Below are 26,821 nucleotides of genomic sequence, written 5' to 3'. Positions count from 1 at the left end.
TGCCACAGAAATGCTTCTATGCCCTGTTTCCTTATCCCCGACCCCCGAGACATTACTTTTCACCAGAAATATTCCGAAAACATCCAGATGCTCTGATTTCATCTCTCCCCTCCGACACACCAGTGCCTGACTAATGTTTCTGAAGCCTGGCTCTCATCACACCCTTCCCCTGCTCCATACTTCCCAATGCCTCCCCACGGCTCCCGCCCCACTTCCCCCCCACTGCTGCACACCAAATGCAATCCAAGCCGACAGGACTTCAGGGATCTCCAGGGCCTTGCTTCCCTGAACATTTAGTTGCACTCCCCTGGGCCATCCTCATTTTCTCACTTGCACACTTAGCTTCCAGGATTCCTTCTCCTCTGTTCACCAGAGGAGCGTGCCATTCCCCAAAGTGGTTCCTTTCAATGAGAGTTAAGGTTGCAACGAAGAGATGTTAGTCACAGTGCTGTGAGAAACTAGACTAAAACCCCAGCCTGTGGGACACACTTGCCAAGATGCTCAGATGTGACATGGAGCCTTTCCTATGCACTCTGTCTTCTGCCAACCAGAGGTCCAGCTCTCTTGTCCCTCCCCCATCACTCTTCTCTCTATTGGACCTGGCTCTTGTCCCCACTTACCACACATCCGCACATGTCCTTGTCCTCTGCATCCTTCAAGCTCCAATTCAAATGCCTTCCATCCATGAAGCCCTCTTGGATGTCCCTAACTAGAATTCATCTCTTTCTCTTCTAAATCCCCACAACCCTTTAGCTGTGTTTCTTAGACCATTCTGAGAATGACTATGTCTTATTCTTTCTGATAAAATGCAAGCCTCCATTTATGTGTCTCCCATGGGTATGACCTACACAGATTATTGAATGAATACCTGTAGGAGGAATAGAAAAAAGAAAATTCAGAGAACGTGGCATCAGGGCCTCCTCCGCAGGGTGGGAGCTGGTGTCATTCTCCACTGGAGCATGTGTCATTCTCCACTGGAGCATTCTCCACTGGAGCAGAGAAGGGAAGTTGCTGACTTTTGATCCACGTGGTTGGAGGAAGTGGAGACTAGAGTCTGAGGGTGGCTGGTGACCTGGCTTCCAAAGGTGTTGGGGATAGTTCTGCATTCTCCTGAAAATACCAGTTTCAGTCCTGTGTTCAGATGCTGTAAGGACCAGCCAAGCACAGTTCACTTCCCATTCCCCAAAGCACCCTCAGCAGCATCAGCAGGCCCTAGGAGAGAGAGAGGCTCAAATATGCCTCTCTCTCCCTCTACAGGTGCACTCCCCTAGCTCCCTCTCTCTCCCTTCCTCCAACCCTCCCTCCCTCTGTCTCAGCCACTCCAAGTGGCTCACATCTGTAATCCCAGCACTTTGAGAGGTTGAGGCAGGAGGACTGCTTCAGCCCAGGAGTTAGCCAAGTATGGTGGTGTGTGCCTGTCATTCCAGCTACTCCAGAGGCTGAGGTGGAAGGATGACCCGAGGTGGAAGGAGTCAGGAGGCCATGGTGAGTCATGATCATGCCACTGCACTCCAGGGTGATAGAAACAAACAAACAAAAATCTAGTCTCATAAAAAAGTAGAATATGGAGGAAAAAATTCTAAAGGGCAACAGTTCAAGAACAAGTCAGTCATCATAAATCAGTGGTTGTCCTGAGGATGGATTGATGCCCACTTTCCCAGTCCCCAAAATAGAACATTTGGGGGTGAGCATGGTCTAGAATTTTTCCACCTTCTGTGTGTGCTGTCCAGTGTCATGCTTCATGGAGATCTCTGGGTCCTCCCTCCAGGCATGTCTGCTAATTAAAACAAAGAAATGAGCTTCAACTTCTGTTCCACCAAAAACTCCTCAGCAAGGCCTGTCCTGGCACTATGAGCAGCCAGGTATGGGTTCAGGGCTACCCCCCACTCTACCCTTGAAGAATGGCTAGTCTAATTGGCCAGATTAGACATAATATACTATAGCAATGAAGCAGCATCAGAGACTTCTGTTGGACACAAGGAAGAACTTTTGGGCACGAGGATTATTCAACCAAGAATGGGATCCTAAGGAGGCAAAATCCCCCCTCTGAAGGAAAGGGGGATGGAGGGGTGCAACGAATGCATTACATGCCCTGAGGGGCCCTAGAGACCTGATGATCCACTTGACCCAGGCATGTCTAAGCTTCCTTCCCTTTCATCTGCCAATCATAGTTATTCAAGGCCTGACTCCAGGCAGCTCAAAGAGATACCAAAATTAGTCTCATGCTAACAGCATTTTAAATTGCTGTAGTCTCCTAGATATTTCAGGTTGTGTCACACATCTTCACCAGAGAGGCCCTGGGAGATGTCAAGACTTGCCTTATACTTCACAAGCCTGGTGTGCTGTTTTATATGTGTATGTGAGGTGTGTAAATCCTGTATGGTATGTATGTGTGGGATATGTGGGGTATATACGTGATGCGTGTATTGTGTATGATGTGTTATGTGTGTTGTGTGGGGGATATGTGTGTGTGGTGGTATGTATGTTGTGTATGTGTGGGGTGTATTTGTGATATGTGTGTGGTGTGTTATATGTGGCATGTGCGTTGTCTGTGGGGTATGTGTGTGTGGTACGTATATTGTGTATTGTGGGGTGTTTGTGGTATGTGTGTGGTATGTGGTGTGTTAAGTGTGACATGTGTGGTGTGTGTGTGTGTTATGTGTGGTGTGTAGATGTGTATGTATGGAGTCTGTGTGGTATAACTGGTGTGTGCTGTATATGATGTGTTATGTGTGGTGTGTGAGGTGTGTATGAGGTATGTGTATGGTGTGTATGTGTGGTGTGTTATGTGTGGCATGTGTGTTGTGTAGGGTATGCATATCATGCATATGTGATGTGTATGTTGTGTGTGTATGTGTACACAGTACTGGGGTGAGGGCAAGACCTGAGAACCAGAACCTCTTCCATCCAGGCTGGTGGCAGGACTGAATCGACTACATATGTGTGTTGAAAACTTCAACAAACAAAAAGGGCCTCTTTACTGGGTGGTTTCCAGCAGCAGAAGTTTCTAAAACCAGTCAGGGCTTTTTATGGTGCCCACAAATGTGGCATGTTACCCTGCAGGCCCCCTGACCTGTAAGCCCCCATGCTCATCCCCATGGACCACAGTCCCTGTAAATTAAATTATCAGGGAGCCCCAAATCCAGTCGACTGTGCAGCCTAACCTTCCCATTCCACTCCACCCCCTCCACCCACACAGCTGAGGTCACCCGGCCCAGCCTCTTTTGCAACTTTCCCAAGTCTGTGCACGAGAGGGAGAGGAGAAAAACTCAGAGAGAAGTGGCCTGGCTTTCACAAACTTTATTTTGTTCCCTAAGCCTTTTTTCTCTGGCCCAGTGAGACTGTTGCTCAAGAAGAGCCCTCCAGACTCAGAGAGGATTCCCATCTGCCCTCGGAGTCCACGTGCTGCGCAGCCACAACTGTAAGTGTCCTGGAAGTTTTTCTCAGTCCTTCTGTCTGCCCAGCAGCCCCGGGTGTTTGGGTGGAGGAGTGGAGGCAGGGGATGCAAGGATGAGGTTAGAATCCAGCGGCTGCAGGGTTTAGATCCAGCCCAGAGACCTTCACCCTGGAGAAACTCCCAGGACGTGGCAACAAGAAAGGACTTCCCTGCCTGTGTGAGGAGCTGAGGCCCCGTTCAGGGACATACAAAGGCCTTCAGTCCCGGCAGGATGCAGCTGCGGGCTGTCAGAAGAGGGTGGCGCTGCTGACTCAAACTTGCAGGGCCTGCTGGGAACTGGAGCCCTGCAGAAGGGCTGAGTCCTGCTGGATAGCTTCTGGGATGGAACTGTGTCGGCCAAAGGATCTCTTCACCTTAGCTGCCAGAGTGGGAAATTATCCCTCTTGTTCTAAATCATAAATATTTCTCCTGGCACAGTGCTGCAATGCTAGGGGAGCCCATGAACAGAGTTGGACAGGTCTGGATTCCAGTCTCAGCTAGATCAATCTCCCACCACAAAGATCCCACAGAAGCAGTAACTGATTTGCAGCCTTAAACCTACACAGTGCTGGTGCTTAGTAGGTGTGTGCTAGGTGGGTGGGTGGATGGATGGGTGGATGGGTCGATGGTTGGATGGGTGGATTGCTATTTATGGAAGCCTCTATAATCACCCTAGCATCAGTCAGGCACTATGGGGGATACAGAGCGGAGTGAGGCACAGTCCCACCCTTCAGGCATGTGTCTACTTGGGGAGACAGGACTACCCTCAAAGAACTTAAAGAACAAGAATGCTGAGCCGCCTGAAACCAGGGCTGTGGGTGCTCTTCCTGGAGGGAGCAGGTCAAGACCTGCTAGGGTGCATGTGGGTAAGCCAGAGTCGTGAGATTCCTGGAGGCCACAAAGCCTCGTGCTCCCTAGGTAGCCTCTTTTCACAGGCAAACGTTACTCCCGAGATTGCAAGTCCCATTATTTTTTAGGGCAGATATGGTTGTCATTTTCTGAGGTATGGGACAGGGAGGGCAGGTGCTGAAAAGTGGGCAGAAAGCCAGGTAAGAGTGTCATGGGGGTGGGAGACTGTCTGCTTCAGAACCCTCATCTGCCCCTGCCCACTGGCCTCTGGGCAGCTTGTATGACACTTCAGCCAACACAAACTAGGCAGGAGATTGTGTCCAGGTCCTGGTTGGGGCCAGTGGGGTTGAGAGAGAAGAAAAGTGAGGAGGTGAGAACAGAACAGATCCAAGAGTTCTTGGAGGTCTGGCCCCAGGCCCTATACTGTAGCTTTGGTAAAGGGGCAGGGCCAGGGCTCCAGACTTAGAAGTCTAGCAGGCAAGACGGGCAGAAGAGTTGGTATCCAACGGGGTATGAGTCACCGCGGGTTCTGCTCTGTATGGCACAGGAAGGCAGGGTCCTGCATTCCAATCCTACTTTTCACTGTTATTTAACAGTCCAGGGTGACTCAGCCTGGCCTCTAGGAAGATGCCCCGATTTGAAGCCTCTGAGTAAGCTGAGTGGGCAGGAGGAGGCTTAAAAGGACAACCATTGCCAAAGCGCAGCAGAAAGGACATGGGGAAGGGAACGCAGCCACTGTCTGAGATCTGCATGTGCCTCCTAGGTGAGCCAGCCTGTGTCTACCCCCACACTGTCTCCTTTGCCACTGACCTGGTCCTGGTCACTCTTGTTGCTGCTAGTGAACCTGGAGCCGAGGACCAGGCTATTTTAAAATAGCAGCCTCAGCAAATTCCTGCCCTACTGGGAGTGGGGCAGGGGAACCTGCCGTGGCAGCATGGTCTGAGGGCACATACAGGGGAAGGGGTCCAGGGCGGACCTGGGGTGGGGGAGCTCAAGGTTAAGGCTGAGGTAAGTCACAAAGATCTGAAGAAGAAAAGACTTGAGTAAAGTCCCACTTCAGAAGGGTTGGCATGCTGCAGAGGAATTTAGCATTTGTTGTGCAGCCCCCAAGAGAAATTCACCCCAGTAGGGGGCAGAAGTTCCACAGAGCAGATCTGGCTCTATCTTTCCATGAATGTGGTAGAGATAGCTCAAACATTGGGCAGGAGATTGGATTAAATGCCCTTTGAAGCCCTTGCAGTAATGTGCTGGAGCAGCCATACTGGTAGCCTTGAAATCAGTCATGGGGGGAGTGTTTACACCATAGAAAGTGGCAAGGGGCAACCCCCTTGGGTCCCCTCTCAGTCTGGGTGCTTTTCTGTCCTCTCAATAAACCTGCTTTCTCATAAAAAAAAAAATATATATATATACATACATACATACATATATATATATATATATATATATATATATATATACATACATACATATATATATATATGAAAGTGGCAAGCATGACAATCAGGTCTCTGGCCCCTAAACTCCTCCCCCCATCCCCCCTCCCATATCTGGATCTTTCCCAACTGGGGGATCTGTTGGGCCATAAGAACATGACACATGCCCCCTGCGGAGGAAGCCACAGCTATGAGTGATGTCCATTTCACCCAGGAGGGAGCAGACGCCCAAGGTTGAGTAATACCCAAGGTCACAAATGTGTGGGGCTGAGATAAGAAATCTAACTCCAAAACTCATGCTCACTCCATGGTAAGGCAGCCTCCTTCTCCTGCCCAGACACAAAAGTGATTTGTCCTATCAGAAGTCACTCAAATGATTTTGGGCTGCCATTCCTCCACGTGCGTTTTTTTCAAAAAAGAAATGTTAAGTCTTTATTTGATTTTTTTTTCTTTTTTCAAGTCAGAGTCTCACTCTGTCACTCAGGCTGGAGTGCAGTGGCATGCTCATGACTACTGCAGCCTTGACCTGCTGGGCTCAGGTGATCCTTCCACCTCAGCTTTTCAAGTGACTGGAACCACAGGTGCATGCCACCAAGCCCAGAAAATTTGGGGATTTATTGTAGAGATGAGGTTTTGCCACATTGCCCAGACTGGTCTTAAACCCCTGGGCTTAGGCAATCCTCTTGCCTCTGCCTACCAAAGTGCTGGGATTACAGGCGTGAACCACCGCACCCGGCTCTTTAATATTTTTACTTACAAGAACAACTTAGTCTTGTAAAAACAAAATTTAAAACAAACATATATAAGATAAAATGGTAGCTCTTCGCCTCTAATCTATCTTTCCTCATCTTTTTTATTAATCATTGTGCATGTATAGCCACCCATAGCTTTCTGTGTATTTACAGGACAAGTATATGTATACAATATTATGCATATAGTTACACACATGAGGTTGCTTGTTTTTATATAATTAGGATCATATTATGTAAAATGTTCAGTGATTTTCTTTTTTTAAACTTAAATTACTATGTGTATATTTTCACTTTATTACTTTACGTAGTGTTTCAGAGTATGAATGGATCAGAATTTAGGTAAGGAGTCTCTTATTGATGGACATTTAGATGGCAACAGTGCATTAGCAATCATCTTTGTACAATTGTGTGTTTGAGCATATATGCAAGTATTTCTGTAGGACAGATTCCCAGAATGAGAACCTGGGGTATGTGCATATTACATTTTGATGTTGTCTAATCACTCTCCAAAAAGGGTGTGCCAATTCATGCTCTAGCAGCAATATACAAGAGTGTTTCACATGCACACTTGCCAGCCCTAAATATTAGGGCACTGATTCTAGCCCAGTGTCCTAGATTCCTTTGCACACAGATTTCATGGGTTCAAATTCAGGCAATCAGGAGGCAACATGACACAGAAAAGTTTTTTCTACCTTCAATTCAAACACTAGCTCAATCTTTTAAATTTTTTTTCTTTCTGGTGGGTTAAAAAAATTGGTATTTTAAAAATGTTTTATCTCCTTGATAACCAGTAAGGATGAATGCTTTATAAGACTTGGCAACTTGTTCATATTCTTTGCCCATTTTTGATTGGTATTCTATCTTTTATTACCTGTACGAGTGCTTTCCATATTGTGGATATCAATCCTCTGTTGTATGTCTCACACAAACTTTCTGCCTCCCCACCCCACCCTAGCTTCCCCTTCATGAGCACACCAGATGGGCTCCCTGCATCCAACCCCCACCCCTCCAGCCCCTGAGCTGTCTGACAGGGGCACCACGGAGCAAGGTGTGTGATTCTCACTCTAGTTTTACAGACAGACAGTAGAATCTCGCAGTTGAGTGCAGTCTCTGGGGTTGGGTGTGGATTTCAATCCCAGCCCCAAATTCAGGTTCTACCATTTCTAGGCTTTCCATCCTTAGGGATGAGCTGCTAACTCCCTAAACATCTGTTTCCTCAGTGATAAAACAGAGATAATAATGGCATCAATCTCACAGGCTATTTTTGTGTACAATAAAATAGCTAACATTTCTTGAGTCCTTAATTTGTGCCACCAAATGTATCACAATAATGTATTCCATGTGGTAAATGTGCTAAAATAACATAATTCATTTAACCCTCGCAAAAGATATGTATGTGGTTTACTTGCATATTCACAAAGCCCTCAATGCAGAGCCCACCAAGAAAATGTTAGCTTGTGATGTGATATGTACTCTGGAATGGCTGCCTGGTTGTATCACAGTGTGTGAATGCATTCCTCTCTGCCCAGCATGACGAGTCTCCATCCTTGCGGTCAGTCCTCACTCACAGCTCCTGTTCAGTAGCCCAGTTCTCCTCTCACATCTACCTAGGCTACCTTTTCCTCTATCTCCTACAGCTCTCCTAGGATTTTGTTGAGGTTCACTCAACCTGAGCTGAATGCCCTAGATTCCATGGGTTCAAACTCAGGTGATTATGAGGTCACATGACACAGAAAAGCCTTCTCAGCCTTTGATGCAAACACTAGCTCATCCATTTACTCCCTGTGCAGCCTCAAGAGTGTAAGTGACTCGGTTTCTCTGAGCCTTGGCTGTACCATCTCAGAGGGCTATCGTGAGGATGACGGCACTCTACAAGCACCTACAGCAGCCCGCTGCCAGTGCTCATCTGGTGCTAGGGCTTCTCTCACTTCTTCCTCTCACCTTTTGGTTCTGATCCTCTTTCTGAGACACCATATTGGTTTTCTAAGCTAAGTTAGCATGTTGTACCAATGCCTTTGGGAAACAACTCCCCGTTGCTCCCAGTTCCCTTCCAAAGTGATAACTGATGCTTAGAGACTCACACCTTTCAGGAGCTTCTGAGTCATTTCTCCCTTGGCTGGTTTCCTTTGTGGGCAGTGATACCCATCACAAAATGCCAGCCCAGGTTAATGCCTTAGGTTCCCTTCCTCTACATGTCTGGAGCATAGGAAATGTTTGCTGATCTAATGAATGAATGAGTGAATGTTAGGCTCCTTGGTCAGACTTCACAGCCCATCTTAATCTTTCCTCCCTCCACTCACTTCTCCCTGAAACACTTCAGCTACTTTCTCCATTCACCATTCCTAGGGCTTGGACTATTTCATTTCCTCCCTGTGCAATATCACCCCCCAGCCACGCACTTCATTTCTTCAGGGCCTGGTTTCGTTGAGTTTCCCCAGCACATTCTCTGTGCCTCTCCTGTGGCACTATAAACTTTCTTGCGGGTGTCATCACTCAGCCCTTTACCTTCTTCCCTAATGACTCCCAAAGGTGGGTTCCTGTTTGTTTCATCTCTGTGCTGCTCCCAGTGTCTAGTGCAAGGGCATGTGTCAGGTATGTAGGCATTCGCTAAAAGAACACGTGGACCTTCTGCTCACCATGCCAACCCAGCCCTCCTGGGTTAGAGCAGGAGTTTCAGTATCACCCACTCTGGCTCCCAGAACAAACATCTCTGAGCAGAGCCTTTAATCAGCTTTGGTCCATGACACGGTTCATGAAGGGGACACTAACAATCATTGATATTTGGGGGGTTCCTGTTTTAACTTTGTGTGAAGGCTCTTGTGGCTGATGAGTTCTGGCTCCAAGAGATAAAGCAATTTTCACCCAGAAGGCATCTGAGTCTCTGGGGCTCAGCTGTCTCACTTTCCAGTTGGAAGCCAAGACTCAGAGAGGGGCAGAAACCAGACCAAGGTCACACAGTGGCAAAGTGAAAGCAAAAGCTAAGGCAGGACATCAGATTTACAGTTTTTTCCAAATCCCAGGGGAAACACAAGCTGGCCAACTTTTGACAACTCAACTGAGCAGAATCAGATCAAGGTTTACTCAGTACGCCTGGTGTACCCAAGGATAAAAAGTAGGCAATAGTGCACATGGATATATGCATGTACGGGTAAAACCAAGGAGCCAGTTAAGCATGTCTCCTACCACAGTTTTGCTTTTTAAAAAATACACACACACACACACACACACACACACACATACACACACACATTTTCTCATACAGGAACAAGATACATTTGTTGTAAAAAAAAAAAAAAAAGAGGAACATACTAAAAAGCATAGAGAACAAGATTAAGATTATGTCATTTCCTACTACCCAGAACTAATCACTTATATTTTTTAAATTAACAAATAAAAATTGTACATAACTACCACATACAGCATGTGTTTTGAAGTTTGTATGTACTGTGGAATGGCTAAATTGAGATCATTAACATATGCATTGACCCACTTATTATTTGTGATAAGAACACTTAAAATCTCTATTCACTTAGAAATTTTCAAGAATTCAGTGCATTATTATTAACTATAGTTACCATGTTGTAAACAGAAGTCTTGAACTGACTCCTACTAGTTGAGATTTTGTATTCATTTGACCAACATCTCCCCAACTGCCTGCCCCCTATCCCAGACCCTGATAGCTACCATTCTAGTCTCTCCTTCTATGAGTTCAATTTTTCAATTTTAATTTTTTGTAAAAATAGAGATGAGCTCTGGCTATGTTGCCCAGGCTGGTCTCAAACTCCTGGGTTCAAGTAATCCTCCTGCTTCAGCCTCCCAAAGTGCATGAGCCATTACAGGCATGAGCCACCATGCCCAGCCTCAACTTTTTTAGATTCCACATATAGGGGAGATTATATGATATTTGTCTTTCTGTGCTGGACTATTTCATTTAACAAAAGTTGCCCTAAGTTTATCCTTGTTGTCGTAAATAATAAGATTTCTTTTTTTTTTTTTTTAAGGACGACTAGTATCCCATTGTGTATATATACATTTTCTTCATCCACTCAACCACTGATGATCACTCTGGTAGATTCCATATCTCAGCTGCTGTGAATAACACTGCAGTGAACATAGGCATGCAGACTTCTCTTCAACATACTGATTTCACTTCTTTCAGATATATACCCAGTGGTGGGATTTTAAATTTAAATTTTTAATATGTTTCTTTCTAGGCCTTTTTCTATACAAGTGTGAACTTACTGAAATATTTGAGGTTGTATTGAGTGTCCAGTTTAGATATTCTGGTTCTCATTTAGAGCCTTGGAACGAGCATTTTCCCCACATTATGCTCAAAACCCCATTTTAATGGTTGCTTAATAGTTAGTTCATCGTGTGCCATAATTTAACCACTCTTTTATGTTGGATACTTATAAACAATACTGTGAAGAACGTTCTTGAGCGAGAGTCTTTGCCTGTATTTTGGATTGTTTCTTTAGGACAAATTCCTAGAAGCAGAGGGCAAGAACATTTTTAAGGCTCTCAACACTTGCTGCCAACAGCTTTCCAGAAACATGTACCAATTACACCCCCACCAGCTGCATTAGAGAAGAGCCTTTTGATTCTGCAATTGCAGCAACACCTCGGGCTGGGGGAGGGCCACTCTTACATCCAAAGCCTCTGGACAGTGTGGACAATGGACCCCTTGTCCTGCCCACCCCCCATCGCTTCTTCCCACACTGCCCTCCATCCCTGGCTTCAGGCTTGGCTGTCTGTGAGGTTCTGTTCAATCCTGTCCTGCCTTCTGGGCATGCCAGGTTGCCTCCAAGAGCAGGGTTGGTAGAGCTGAAGGGTGGGAGATTTGCCTGTCCTGTGGGTTCACCATCCTTCCAGCCATGGGGAGGTCCCCATGGGAAGTGAGGGAAAAAGGCATTGCTGAATCATGTGCCTCTTTCAGAGAACAACCCCAACCAGTCCTAGATGCAGGGCAGTGATCTGCCCACTGAGAAGGGAAAAGCACAGGCCAGGCTCAGTGACAATGGCCACTGAGAACACTGGCCAACATGTAGATGACCTGTTTCTCTACAGGCTCTGAAGCCCCTCCATGAATCCCCGGAAGAAGGTGGACCTGAAACTCATCATCGTCGGAGCCATTGGGTAAGCCCAGCTTAGTTCTGGGAGTTGGGAAGCAGCCTCTTAACTAAAGACAGTGAGACCTTCTGGGTGTGTTCCCTCCTCTCAATGGGTCCCTTACTGATTCAGAATGGCTCCCGGAAGAGTATCTCATTGCAAGGAAGGGTGCTTAGTTGGGAGAAAGAGGCCGGGAGTAAAGAGATGGTTTATTGCCCTGGTCCGCAGTAGCTCTGCAAAAACCAGCTATGTGAATTGGGCGGGTCATTTATTATCTATCTGCCTTCCCAACTCCTACCACATACAGGAAAAACCTGGCCATCGCTGTGAGATATTCCACTCAAACCCTCTACTCATTTTGATGGGTTTCTACTTCTAGAAACCATTCTCTATCCCTTGCTACTCAAAGTGTAGTTCACAGACCACAGACAGCAGACATTCAGAATCTCAAGGAGAGAGAGTGGTGAGAGGGGCAAGGTAAGATTCTGCAAATGGTATGGATGCATGTATGTGTTCACATGTGTTTGAGATTTTTTTTCTTCCTCAGTGTGGGAAAGACCTCCCTCCTTCATCAATATGTGCACAAGACATTTTACGAGGAATACCAGACCACACTGGGGGCCAGCATCCTCTCCAAGATTATCATAGTGGATGACACAACTTTGAAGCTTCAGGTGAACAGCCCTCCCTTTCCTTCTTCAACGTACACACACCTGAAATCACCCCACACTCCCTGGGTAGTCACTCACCAAGCAGTATGCACCAGGAGCTAGAATCGTCTACAGCAGAGAGAGGGAGATTTCTGTTCATGGGCCAAATCCGGTCTACTGCCTGTTTTTCATTGGGGTAAGGTTTCATTGGGGCACAACCATACCCACTTATTGCTTATTGTCTTTTGCACTACAATGGCAGAGTCAAATGGTTGCAACAGAGACGGTATGGCCTGCAAAGCTAAAATATTTACCCCCTGGGTTTTTATAGATCAAATTTGCTGGTACCTGGTCTAGAAGGAAGAGCACTAATCCGGGAGTTGAGAGACCCCATGCCTAGTCTCGGGTTCCCTGGAAAACTTGGTGGGTGGCTTTGGGCAGGTCACTCCCAAGATTCCAGTTTCCAAATCTATCAAATAGCAATTCCCACCCTGATGATTCAAAGGAAAAACAAGAGCTCAGATGTGAAAGTGTTCTCGGGATGCTAAATGTTACTGCAAAGGTGTTGGTGTGTATGTGGGTAGGAGGACCAGCGTGCAGAGTGTGAAAGGACCACATGCACCTGTACCAGAGCTCTCTGTTCCCTACACAGGGAAGCACTGACTTAATATAACCCAGCTGGGCCCACCTTCAGTCACTCATTCCAGCCACACGTGGCGGCCGCTCTTCCTCTCCAGATCTGGGACACAGGCGGTCAGGAGAGGTTCCGCTCCATGGTGTCCACATTCTACAAAGGCTCCGATGGCTGTATCCTGGCTTTTGATGTCACCGACCCAGAGTCCTTTGAAGCCCTGGATATCTGGAGGGGCGACGTTCTGGCCAAGATTGTCCCCATGGAGCAGTCCTACCCCATGGTGTTGCTGGGGAACAAAATCGATCTGGCAGACCGGAAGGTACCATTCATTCGTTCATTCATTCATTCAGCAAACAATTTGTGAGCACCAACTATGTGTCAGGCAATGTGTTAGGTCCCACGCATACATAAATGAATCAGGCACAGTCCTTACTTCAGGAATGTCATGTGTACTAGTGGATGCAGACACTTGAAAGGACAATTATGATACAATATGGTTAACGCAGCGATTGAGATATATCTTGGATATTTGGAGACAATAAAGGGGCACCTACCCAAGCCCAGAAATAGAACAGGTTTCCTAGAAGGGGTGGGTTCCAGGCTGTAGAAACAGCCTGATGTGAGCTGAGAACCAAAGGCAATTTTGTCTAGAGGCAGGGAGCAGAGGAGTGAAGGCATCAGAGGTTGTCAGGAGTCAGTCTCAGCAGAATTTACAGTATTTTGACCTGGGGTCAGGTGGAAGGTCTGCAATCACAAATTCTTGGATCTACACATCTTCTGGGAAAGTCATCATTGTTTAATTACCCTAAGCATATTCTGGACCATAGGGTTAACCACTTGACAGCTGGTCTGCTCCCCAACCACAGTGACCCCACTTTGTAGGTACTGACCATTCCAGAACCACTAAGGAGAGAGCTCTTTTCATCCTCGCCTGCTAGTGAGAAAAGAATATAGGTGGACTTGATTTGTAGAAGATGCTCTCAGGCCAAAAAAGGCCAAATGACACTAAAAAGAGTTGTTGATACAAAGTTTTCTTAGTGTTTCAAATAGGGAAATGTAACAGGGAACTGAATCATCATGTTTAAACTGTTTCCACAATGTTCAAATAGAGAAAAGTGATAGAACTGAGGCATCCTTTGGCACGATGATGGACATGCGTTGATGGATTGAGGGAGGGAGAGAGGAAAGAAAAGAGGAAGACATGGTGCTTCCAACTGAGTGACCACCTACAGAAAGGAGAGCCTCTTGTTCATGGAGAAAGAAATGTGTTTGGTTTGGATGCACCAAGTTTGAGGAGCTTGTAGAACAACTAATTGGAAATGACCAGAAGGCTTTGGAATATAGAAGAATGAAATTCTGTACCTCCTGGGTACAGTGGCTCATGCCTGTAATCCCAGCACTCTGGGAGGCCAAGGTGGGAGGCTTGCTTGATCCCAGGATCAAAACAGACTGGACAACATAGTGAGACCTCGTCTTTACAAAAAAATTTTTTTTGAAAAATTAACTGGGCATGATGTCATGCGCCTGCAGTCCCAGCTACTCAGGAGGCTAAGGTGGAAGGATCACCTGAGCCCAGGAGATCGAGGCTGCAGTGAGCCTTGATCGTATCACTGCACTCCTGCCTGAGCAACAGAGTGAGACCAAACAAATAAATCAATAAAAAAAAAATTAAATTTCAAAGGAGAAGTCTGTGCAGGAGATAGATATCTAAGAGTCATCACTAGATATGGTCACATCAAGTTGGAAACTCAGTGTCAACTCTCAAATTTTAAATATCCAGCCTCAAATAATAATCAAAGTCCTAAATTCATCCAAAGGAAGGTGTCACCCTGTCTTTCCCGTGGGGCCAGCTGTAAGTAAACCCTGTGGTCTAAGGGGAGTATGCCCTTAGGATTTTATTGCCAACTTTCATGTCCACACTTTCTTCCCTTGTCTGGGATAGTAATTCTGGTGTCAAACCCTACCAGGTGTGAAGGTCAGGAGAGCAGAGCCATCTTTGTTTGACTGGTCCTAGCATAAGACAGTTGGCAGGTGTTACAAGCTGCCCCTTCCATGAGTTACTCCTTTGGTTCTTAGGAAGTCTCCACTGGGAATATTTCACTGTACCTCCCATGACAAGGTTCTTTCATGTTCCTCCTCTCCCTCCTCAACCCCCAACTTTTCAACCATACCACAACCTTGACCTCCTGGGCTCAGGTGAACCTCCTTCCTCAGCCTCCTGAGTTGCTGAGACTACAGGCGCACACCACCACACTCAGCTAATTTTTTGTATCCAATTTACTTTATACCTGATGTTTATCAAATTGTCACACCTCTGCAAAACTTCCATTTTAACATCTTGTTTCCTATGTCTGTAGGGTGTGGGGAGGGAAGTTGACAGAGTTCAAGACCGAGAGTCTAACTTTTTCTCAGTGAAATAAGAGGCCTATCTTCTGTTGAGAGACAGGAGCTGAATGGGAGTTTAAGAATCATGGTGAAGTTTGCCAGTTACTCTTGGGAGAAACAGGAGGAGGAGTTAATCAAGGGAAGAACAAGCATGATGGGTGACACCAAGGGAACAGCTGAAGGAGAGACCATAAGCCTGAGGGGGCATCCATGGCGAGTCTTCTTCAACAGCTCTGCATGGGGTTCAAGCCAGGAGCAAGGGACCTGCGGCAAAGGCTTTTCCAACCAAGAGCAGCTGAAGGACAGAGCTGGGAGGGCACTGAGAAGCTATTAAGGAACGAAGAGGGACAAGGAGAGGGCTGAAAGGTGCCAGAAAGGTTGAGGGCATGACACTGTGGAGGGAAAGGAGATCACTGAGAGGAAAAAGAGATCGCTCGCCAAGGCCGAATGGGAGAGTTGGCTCCTTGGGTTACAGGTCCTGGGTCCGGCCAGGCTGAAGTGGTGAGATGGAGGGAGGGGCAGGAATTCTGAGGCCGCTGTGAGAGGTGGCTGTGATGCGTTAAGGGAGAGAGGTAGCCTCACCAGAGTACAAGTGTTCAGTGAATGAGGGGGAACCCGGCAGGGCGAGAAGGGCAGGTGAGGGTTCACAGGGGGTAAGGGGGTTCATTCCAAGCCTCAGGGGATGAGCTGTGGTGTTCAGAGAGAGAAAGAATAGAGGCTTGATGGGAGCAGTGACGCACCAGGCAAGCCAACCACCTCTCTGGGGCCTGGGGTGAGTAGAGTATGCAAATAGTGGAGAGGGCAAGGTGGGGAGTGGTGACCCCAGGAAACCTGGGGCTCAGTCCGGCAGGGAGGTAGAGAGGACCCTGGAGAATGGAGGCTGAGGGAGTCTGTCTTTCAACAAGGAGGCCCAGGAAAAGGGCTTGGAGGGAGAGGGAGCAGGGGGTAGAGGTGAGGAAGTACCGGATAATAATGAAATGAAATGAGTGGAGAGGAGGAGGTGGGTGGGAGAGAGCCAGAGGGGCTTGATTCCAAGATTCTGGATGAGAAAGCCAAGAAGGGAAGCCGGCAAGCCCTGCCCTCAGCTCTCCTTACTCTGGAGAGACCCAGCAAGGGCTCTGCCAGGCCTGGCAAGGTGTGAAGATATGGAAGAAGTGACGGAGGGTCACATTCTCGAGATGTGTCCTTGCTTGTGCAGTGTTGAGGGGAGGTGCTGTGGGTGGCTGAAAGCATCAGGCCCAGATCCACCTGCATTGCCAGCCCAGGTCCTCTATCTGCGGAATGGAGGCCAGGACGTGGCCTTCCTGAGACTGGGCAGGAAAAAGAATGATGTGATTATATATTCTCCTTCTTGTGATCTCCAAGGGCAGACTGGGAAAATACAAAGAAAATAGATATCTAAAAATACATTACGGGCCAGGTGTGGTGGCTCTCACCTGTAATCCTTAGCACTTTGGGAAGCCAAGCTGAGAGGATTGCTTGAGCCCAGAAATTTGAGGCCATCCTGGGAAACAGCAAGACCTCATCTTAAAAAAAAAATCAGCCGGACTCAGTGGCTCAGCCTGTAATCCCACGCTTTGGGAGGCCGAGGTGAGTGAATTGCCTGAGCCCATGGGTTTGAGACCCACCTGGGCAACTTGGCGAGACCTTATCTCTACAATAAATTAAAAAAATTAGCCGGGCATGGTAGCACGTGCCTGTAATTCAGCTACTTGGAAGGCTGAGGCAGAAGGATCACCAGAGCCCAGCAGGTCGAGGCTACGGTGGCCGGGAGCGGACACTGCTCTCCAGTCTGGGCGACTGAGTGAGACTCCAACTCAAAATAAAAAAAATATCAAATAAAAATAAAAGTAAATGTATTGCTAATTTGGGAAAACAAGAAAGTTTTGAGGATGAATAATGGTGAGTGTATAATATGAATAAAATATGAACATACCTAATTCCCCTTAACTGTATGCTTAAAAATGGTTAAAATGGTAAATTTTGGTGGTGGCTCATGCCTGTAACCCTAACACTTAGGTAGGCTGAGGTGGGAGGATCATTTGAGTCCATGAGTTTGAGGCCAGTGAGTCATGATCACGCCACTGCACTCCAGCCTGGGTGACAGAGTGAGACTCTGTTACAAAGAGAAAAAAAAAAGGAAAAGAAAAGAAATTACTAACTTGCCTTTTTAAAAAAGTCCTCACTCCCTCCCAGAAGATAATAGTAAAAAATTTTGAGTTTATTGGAAAGAACAGCTCTATGCTACAAGGGATTTATTCACTGGGACATGAGTTCTTTGCTCTATGTTCAGGTAGGTAATTTCTGACTTACCATTGATTCATAGAATTAGGATCGTGCTTTAAAATATATCTTTATTATTTTTGTGGTGGTTTAGTGGTCTAGTCATTCATATTTGGCATGCCAGTTTTTGCACTTGTATAATCAATCCCTTTAAATGCATATGGGATGGAGAAGCATCATGAATAAAGGGTGCCAAGTGGACTAATTTGGCAAACATTTGGCCTCCAATGAGCAAGCAAAGCTGTAATAGGAAAACTAAAATGTGAACAGTATATTGTCAACCAAAAGGGAAATTAATGCAAATAACACTCAGAATTTTCATACTTCCCATGTCCCCAAGTACCACACCCTGAGCTTATCTTAGAGTCAGAGCCTATGTTATAAATAACTCCTTTTATAAATAAAAGATGAGACAATTTTTAAAATCATGAAACTGTAGCCGGAATTGAAAGAGATATGTGAAAAATACTGTCTGGATGGCTTTCTTCCCAGGCTGGCTTTTGGAGGTTGGGGGTAGGCGGGTGGGGGAGGGGAAGATATAAAAAGAATGTTAATTTGCAACATAATCTCAACTGATATTTTGGAGTTTATATGCAATCATTCTGAACCAAACAGAGAAAGAACAGGAAAAAATGAGACTAAAAAGTCTGTCATGGCCAGGCACCCAGGCAGACCCAGTCGTGGTGAGAGGGAGGGTTCAGCCGAGATCAGCTGGTATTTTTTATCCCGATAAAAATTGTCTCTGGAAGGTACCCAACATCCCCCAAACTGTGAAGAGCCGATTGTATTTGGGTAAAGATGTATTCACTCAGCCTGTGCTGAGCGGCTCGGCTCGTGTGTGACAGGCCAAGACCCAAAAAGGTCCTGGCCCTCAGCCCCAGGAACGTACACGCAGCAAAGGAGACACAGCAAAGGAGAAGTAGGGTTCTTACGCAGTGCCCTGCAGAGGGCAGCTCAGATGAGCACTGAGCCGGGGCAGCCTCCAAGCTCTGCCTTCTCTCAGCTGTATGAACTGGGTCAAGTCGCTGAACCTCTCTGAGCCTCTGTGTTCTTGTCTATAAAGTGGAGCTAAAAATACCCATCTCACAGGGTTAGGGAGAGGATTGACTAATATATGCTAAAGTGTTCAATACTTTGCCTGGCCTTAGTAGGAGCTTATTAACTGTTCCTAGGATCCCACCCTGGGGAAGAAGGGTCAACAGGGACCCAAGTCTCTGCTGAGCAACAGGCCTCCTGAGTGTGGGCCTACTCAGCCAGCTCAGGGGAAGGACACCTCGCTTCCTGCCCTTCTTGGCTAGGGTCTGTTATGTCCAGCTCCCTTTGAAGGGACTGTCTAAGGAGCCAAAGACAGGAACAAGCTCCCAGTTTAGGCCCTAGGAGGGCAGCGTCGTGTAGTGGGCTCTAATTCCACCAAGCTTGTGTTCAAATCCTGCTCAGCCCGGTTACACTCTGAGTCAATATTTTTCTCCATGCCTCAGTTTTATCATCTGTGAAATGGAGCTAACAATACCCACTACATGGGTGTACGATGAGGATTTAGGAGCTAGCACGTGGAAGGTTCTCAATAAACAGGAGTGGGGGTGGTGGTGGCAGGGATGCAATGATAGTAATGTTGGGATGTCACTGGGGTGACAATGGCGGTGATGGTGGTGACAATGATGACACGGGAACAGTGATCATTTCTCCCCATCATTCAGGTGCCCCAGGAGATGGCCCAAGGCTGGTGTCAAGAGAAAGATATCCCTTACTTTGAAGTCAGTGCCAAAAATGACATTAATGTGGTGCAAGCCTTCGAGATGCTGGCCAGTCGGGCTCTGATGAGGGTGAGTAGCTGAGGTGGCAGCACCTTCCAAGACTGTTTCCCTGGATGGAAATTCTCAGGAGCTCCCGGGAAAGAACATCTTGGATACAAGCGGGGATGTGGGCGGCACAGGATTGCTCATGGCCTCAGTTCTTGAGGTGTGGAATGGGCACCATAGCACTCCGGTTTCAAGGTGTAAAGCTACATTAGAGCAAGTGGTCAGGCCCCTCAGTCTGCCCGACTATCCACGTCCTTTGAGGACTGTCCAGAAGCTCCAGTCCTGTATCTCCCCCGGAGATTCTCATAGAGCAAAGGCTGGAGAGATAATCAAGTCTAATTCTCATTGGTGGGAAGCGCCAAGCATTTATCCAAATGAGATATCAAGCCTGCAGGATTTGCTGACATCCTCCAACCAAAAAGATGAACAGACCAGATCCCTTGGTCTGAAGGTCCAAAAAGCAGATGTGGAGTGTGCGGTGGGCACTTGTAGGGGTCAGGGACCCTCTGTCTCATCAGGAAGGCAGATAAGCACCTGAGTGATCACCATACGCTCTTGTACAGTGGGGCAGGACTTGGCGATGGGGCCCAGAGGAGGGGCACGTAGACAGCTCATGCTGCAGGGGAGAAGAAAGGGGAGGGGAAGATCATGGAAGACTGCCTGGAAGCAGTGGCAGGGTTTTAATGTCAGTCTGCTGTGGAGTTTGGAAGCCCCATGATTGGCACAGGGAGGGGCTCAGCTTGTTTCATCATTCTGCCACGTTTAATCAAGGTGGGTTTCTTAGAAGAAAGGAGAGGATAATTATAGTAGTGGTTTTGAATTGAGGGAATGAGCAAATGAGGGTGGAGGGTGGGAGGCGTCTGCTATGTGGAGACATCTGACGTCCGTGTGGATGACCGGCCTCCCTGGCCCTGCACTGCCAGCTGCCCTGGAGAGAAGCCCTCTCCAGGGCCCCAGCTGGGAACTGGCCAGCACAGCGAGAGGCAGCAACTACCTTCGGGGGCTGCCCAGGGAGAAGATTCCAGGCAACTGCCCTCACACCTTAGAGCCTTCATCTGAGGGTGCCCCGACCCCTGTGGACACCTCTCATACTCCCCTCCCAGCCTGCAGCCCTCACTTACTAGTGTTAAAGGGAAGCAGAGAGGCATCCATCCCTTAGCACTCGGCTGATAAGTGTGGCTTTATTGTCTGGTCAGCAGAGATGGCTTCTGAGGTACAGACCTGCCTGCTGATGCATTCCCCTGGGATGCCAAGGAATGCTGTTTGACCTCTTATGTTGCTGTGTGATCAATAAGCCTCCCCAAGCCAGGTGCGGTGGTTCATGTCTGTAATCCCAGAACTTTAGGAGACTGAGGCGGGAGGCTTGCTTGAGCCTAGGTGTTCAAGACCAGTCTGAGCAACACAGCAAGACCCTGTCTCTACAGAAAAAAAAAAAAAATTAGCCAGGCATGGTAGCGTGAGCCTGTAGTCCCAGCTACACAGGAGGCTGAGGTGGAAGGATCGCCTGAAGCCAGGAAGTTGAGGCTGCAGTGAACCGTGATTGTACCACTGTACTCTAGCCTGGGTGACAGAGTGAGACTCTGACTCAGATAAATAAATAAATAAATAAATAAGCCTCCACAAACAGAGTGCAGTGATTACCAAATGCTTAGTCACAGGGAAGCTTCCGTCTGTCACAGCCAGTATCTGTGCATGGTTAACATGTGTCCTTTCTGGGGAGGAAATGTCCTTTATTCTTTTTTTAAAATTTTTTTAAAGATGTGGGGTACAATTCAGGATTAGGTATACTAAGGGAAATGTCCTTTATTCTTGAAATGATGACCTTCCTACTGTGTTGGGGTTAAATTGTGTCCTTTTAACTGCATCACTTTTATGACATGATGCTGTCAGTAGATAGCAGCTTTTTTTGGACAAAAGAATAGATTGACCATCCCATGTCAGCCCCCCATGTTTATGGGGCAAATGTACTGATCAGAAGTCTGGAAGTCACAAGTGCAGTACCTGCAGTCAGACTGACCTGGATTTGCATCTTGCCCTAGTTCATTCGAAGGAACCGCCTAGCAAGACAGATGACTTTCTGAGCCTCAGATTCCTCATTTATAAAATGAAAATAATTCTGTTCCACAAGTATCTCTTGAGTTGTAGGGCTAGGGCTGGAGATACAACTCTCAGTGGCTCAAGGTCAGTTGAGTAAGACATTCTCAAAGAGACCATCAAGGAGTGAGGTAGGTGCCATGGAGGGGGCGTGGGATTACAGCAAGGTGACTCAGGGGCAGCGTGGGTGGGTGGGGATGCCTCCCCAGGAGGGGACCTGTGAGGGGGTTTGGAAGGCAGGTTACAGTTTGCAGGTGGAGCTAGGAGGCCAGTGGGAAGACGCGCAGGAGGGGAAGAAGGGTCAAAAGGAAAAACAGGAAGCCCAGGCATGAGTCCACAGGCTCAGAGGAGACTCTACTGCAGCAGGTCTTGCTGGTGAGAGAGAAACATGGCATGGAGAACGTGAGAGCACAGGGACAGTGAGTGGTCAGGCCTCGTGAGCCCCAGCCAGGAGCTCAGACTTCACGCTATCGGCCTGTACTTTCCAGATGGTGCTTCAGACCACCAAGGCACCCGGGGGTCACCCAGCACCTTGAAGCCCAACAAGACACATCTTTCTGCAATGTCATCATTACTCAGATATTTGGAGGAGAAATATTTCCACATGAAAACAAGCATACTAGGGCCTAGAAGGTAAAATTCCCATGGGTTTTTGAAGTGAAATAGAAGTTTGCAAATATATCTTTTGAGGTCAAAGAAAAGTTCTCAAAGACATTTCCTGTAAGGACCTTCCCAGGGAGGCTGTGTGCCCATTCACTCCAACCCAAGGTGTTTCAAGAGGAAGATCTGGGAAGGAAGGGTGCTAGCATAAGGAGAGAGCCCCCACTGGGGTGGGAGAGATGGGGCTCTGAAGTTGGAAAGATCAGACTTTAATTCCTGGCTCTGTCCCCAAGCAGCCATGCAGCTTCCTAAGCCACCACTTCCTACCTTTAAAGTATGACTAATAATTTCTTCATGGGGCTGTCGTGTGGGCTAAATAAAATGATATTATAACACAGAGAAGGCATGAAATAAAAGGCAGCTGTTTGAAAATGGGAACTATGTTTAAGGGTTTTCAGTGAGGGAGCTTCATGCCGCAGAAAGGGTGGGCCCCATGGGTGAGTCAGAGGCTACTGCAATAGTCCAGGCATGAGAGGACGGAGCTGGCAAGAGAGGGGATAGATTAAAGAAATTTGGGAGGTAGACCATAGCACTCGATGAGGGTCAATGTAAGAGAGAAAGAAACAGGAGTGGTTTCCGTTGATGACCAGTATTCTGGCTCGGTAAATGAAGGACAATAGATTAATGATGCCATGAACCAAGACAGGGAACGGAGGAGAAGCAGGGGACTCGTGAAAGCAAGGGGTAATGAGGTCAGTGTGGGCACATCACATGCGAGTTTCCTTGAGACACCAGATACAAGCGTCTGAGTTCTGCAGTGAGCTCTGGACTAGAAATAGCAGTTTATGGGTCACCTGTGGAGAGACCAATGTAGGTGCTCAGTTAACATTCTAAAAGGTAAGAAGGTAGGTAGTTTCCTTTAGTGTACCAGTTGGGCCACATTCAAGAATTTGGGTATTTAGTTATTCTGAAATATGACTAAGAATATCCTAATAATTAAAGAAGAGATACCTACCTGCTTTAGGGGAATTTGGGTTGGTGGGATTTTGAGCTTAGAAAGTTAGCAATACAATGCCAGGTATGCTGGCTCATACCTGTAATCCCAATATTTTGGGAGTCCAAGGTGGGAGGAATGCTTGAGCCCAGGAGTTCAAGAGCAGCCTGGCCAAGATAGTGAGACCTCCTCTCTACAAAAATAAATAAATAAGAATAAAATTTTTAAAATTAACTGGGTGTGGTGGTGCATACCTGTTGTCCTGCTACTCTGGAGGGTGAGGCAGAAGGATCACCTGAGCCCAGGAAGTCGAGGCTGCAGTGAGCCATGATCGTGCCACTGCACTCCAGCCTGGGCCACAGAGTGAGACCCCCCAAGTCAATAAAAAAAAAGAAAAGAAAAAGTTAGCAATACCCTCCTTGCTGGGGCTTGACAGCCCAGCTCCAGAGGTGTAAGATGTTGAGATGTTCCATGGAGCCCAGTCCCTTTGGGGTTCATTGGCGAAAGACAAAATCGCCACCTTAAGAGGGAAGTCAGCTGGCTCAGTGAAGTGACAGCGCCTCTATGAGGTCCTCAGGATGCAGGACTTAAAGCAGGGCCACTGAGGTGACCAGGCTGGGGGCACAGGGCAGACTCCCACAATCACATCCCCACTGAAATGAAGCGTGCACCGGAACGGTGCTGCATGACTTTGCAGTCAGATGGTCACGCACCCAGAAGACCGGACCCGGAGAAGAGAAACACACAGGAGGCCTAGTCATGGCCTGGAGTTTCGCTGGAAGTCTGAGTTGTGAAAGAATGCCATCTACGGGTGAAAATGACATCACGAATGGCAGGAGCTCAGGGTTAACGTGGACCGGGGGAGGGTGTGAATGTTGCTAGGACAACACTGGAGTGAAAACCCCGGGCTTTGCCAGTGCGGCAAACAAGGAAGTTTCTCACACTTGCCGGAGACTGCACTCGGTGTATTCTCAAAGTGCAACGGGGCTCAGAAACCGTGCTGCTGCTCCGGGCATTTGGATCTCCCTCCCCAAAGGCTGGCCTCTGTGGACAAAGCCACAGGTTTCTACTTGTGAGGGGCTTAGCTTTCTGGGGCCCCAGCGGGGACTTACATGTATGTGAGATCAGGGCTCACTCAGGGGTGGTAAATCAGCAGGCCCTACCTCCTGGCCCAAAAGGTCCAGTTAGGAAAGCCTTGATCCCAGTCAAGGTCTCCTTGGCTTTCATGATGGCAGAGGAGACCCAGAAAGTACCCGATAATGAGGGAGTCCTTTCAAAAGCCTGTCTCGTTGGGAGAGATGGATCCGTCAGTGTAGAAAGGGACTTACATGGCGATGCTCTGCTCCTCCATGTCCCTCACTGAGAGGCTCAGAAATGCCCCCATTTAAACTAAAATTAGCTCTGTGGAGGAAGGGAACCCTACCCACAGCAGAAGGGGCCAAGTGAAGAGCTGGATGGTGTCCAGGGCCGTGTGGGCCTGAGCCCGCATGCCAGGCTGGGCCGTGCTGGGACAAGACGCCACTCGGGCCCATGTCCTCTCCTCAGGGACCTCTGGAGGGGCTCTCTGTTCTCTCAAGGTGACAGGGAGAGCCCTGGGGACAGGTCTATATGCAGTAAGCTAGGACCCTTCCCAGGGGGAGAGGAGGGGATACTGGGGTGTGGGGGCATCCCCAGAGCTTCCTTCATTTGCAAAACACAGACTGCCCCCAGCTCTCAGCACAGGTTCTTCCTATTCAATATATACACATATAAATATATTTTAATAACTCAAAAGAATATGTGGAGGGGTGTCAAGGCCCATCATCTAGGGCAGCTGGTGCTCTGCTGGCCCCAAGTCCCTGCCAAGGAGGGGGTGAGAAATGGAGGTTCTCCAAGAAACCAACTCAGGGAAGAAAGGCTAGACCCCAGGCTCAGCGCCGTGAGTTCTGTGCCATCAGGGTAACGACTGCTCAGTCTGGAAATGGCAGTGAGTGATGGGACATCAGGGGACCCTCATGTATTTTGGGGAACCATCAGCATCAGGGTGCAGCAGGCAGGGCTGGGCACCACCTCCTGAGGCCAAGGGTCATGGGCATTAAGGGTTTGGTTGACGTTCACCAACTAGGAGCCCGACCTGGGCCAAGGATCTGCAGGGGAGGTGAAATCAGAGAGACGCCAGGACCCCTGTCCCTGGAAGTGGCTCCCTGAGAAGGGCAACTGAGATGGGCCACCCCAATGCAGCACGGGCCACTCCCACACGCTCACACGCTGTCACTCACACGATACCAGCTGGGCGAAACATGGATACTGCTGAGTTCTGTGGCTAGTGGGAGCCATGGCAAACTATGGAGGTGGGATCCTTGTAAGAAGAAACTCTTCAGCCTTGAAGAAGGGCCCCTCGTCCACTCCACCCCAACCTCACCCCCAAACTAAACCGAAGGGTGTGGATTTTTGGTGAGAACTAGAACCAGTTGGACAGGCAGAGGCTTGCCAGACTGAGAAGGGGCTTCCTCTAGACCCTGTTTTTTTTGTTGTTGTTGTTTAGTTTTGTTTTAGAGTTTAGTTTTAGAGTTGTAGTGTCACTCTGTCCCCCAGGGTGGAGCGCAGCGACACGAACACAGCTCATGGCAGCCTCAACCTCCTGGGCTCAGGCAATTCTTCGACCTCAGCCTTCCAAGTAGCTGGAACTACAGGCATGCACCATCATACCAAGATAATTTTTTTATTGCTTTTTTGTAGCGATGAGGTCTCCCTAGGTTGCTGGGCTGGTCTCAAACTCCTGGGTTCAAGCAATCCTCCAACCTCGACCTTCCAAAGTGCGGGGATAACAGGCATAAGTCTCTGGACCCTAGTTAGGACAGGAGAGTTTGGAGAGCAGGCAGAGAAGCAAAAAGGCCCAGTAGAAATACTGAGTCTATTTTAGGGAGTTCCTTGGACATGGGAAGAACAGAGGACTGACTGAGCTTTTCCAGGTGCCACCTTGGGGAGATTGGGAGGTGGACAGGGTAAAGAGGGCTTGGGGGAATCGGGAGAGGTCTCTAGCAGAAATCAGTAGTGGCTGTCCCCATCTCCTCCTGAGCCAAACATCACCTCAGCCGTCCCCTCTGAAGAATGGAAAGACCTGGTTGGAGGCCAGGAGACCCGGGCCCCTAGTCCAGCCACTGAACTGCTCTGGACTCCTAGAAAGAGTCTGGACGAGAGAGGCAGGGAAGGAGGAGGGCACACCAGTGGCTTCCTTCTCTAGGCCTCAGTTTCCCAACAGTACAACAGGGAGAAAACCAAAAGCCCAACCTCCAAGGGCCATTAAGAGACAGAGGGCAGGCAGTGCTCTCAAATCTCAGGACGTGAGCACTGACTTCTCTTTTCCTTCCCCAGTATCAAAGCATCTTAGAGAACCACCTCACAGAGTCCATCAAGCTGTCGCCAGACCCGTCAAGAAGTAGATGCTGCTGACCTCAGACTCCTGCTCCAGAAGCCCAGAGACACGGCCTGCCCTGGGCCTGGCCATCCAAGGCTTGAAGATGGATGATGACCCCTGCCCACCCCATGACCTGCCCAAGTTCAGCCTGGAGGGTCTAGGCTCTGCAGCCAGAGCCTGTGACCCCATCGCTGGGCCCAGAATCAGAGGGCAGCCCCTGCCTCAGGCTGAGCGGACCCTCAGGGGTCTGGAAGAAGCCCAGAATGTCACAGCCAGATCTCGGCCCTGGAGAAGTTATGATTCCCTCGATGACCCCAGCTTTCCGGCCACCCTCCCTTCCCAAACACACTCCTGCTCCAGGACGCATATCTCTGTCCAGAGACACATCTCTGTCTCTAGCGCCGGG

The 26,821-nt window shown here is 48.2% G+C and overlaps 1 protein-coding gene across 1 annotated transcript; it reads left to right on the top strand.

The window, feature by feature from the left end:
* The first annotated feature begins 3,221 nt into the window (after positions 1-3,221).
* Positions 3,222-26,450, top strand: RAB7B (RAB7B, member RAS oncogene family). The gene is made up of 6 exons (XM_008053927.1): positions 3,222-3,421; positions 11,538-11,606; positions 12,127-12,253; positions 12,967-13,182; positions 19,229-19,354; positions 26,373-26,450. Exons 2-6 carry the CDS (start codon positions 11,554-11,556, stop codon positions 26,448-26,450), a joined length of 600 nt encoding a protein of 199 aa, XP_008052118.1. The 5' UTR covers positions 3,222-3,421; positions 11,538-11,553.
* The last annotated feature ends 371 nt before the right edge of the window (positions 26,451-26,821 follow it).

This window comes from Carlito syrichta, unplaced genomic scaffold (genome assembly GCF_000164805.1).
Source record: "Carlito syrichta isolate Samal-C Ts95f unplaced genomic scaffold, Tarsius_syrichta-2.0.1 Scaffold288873, whole genome shotgun sequence".
In the NCBI taxonomy this organism is placed as follows: Eukaryota; Metazoa; Chordata; class Mammalia; order Primates; family Tarsiidae; genus Carlito; species Carlito syrichta.
This window is presented reverse-complemented; position numbering and strand designations above follow the sequence as displayed.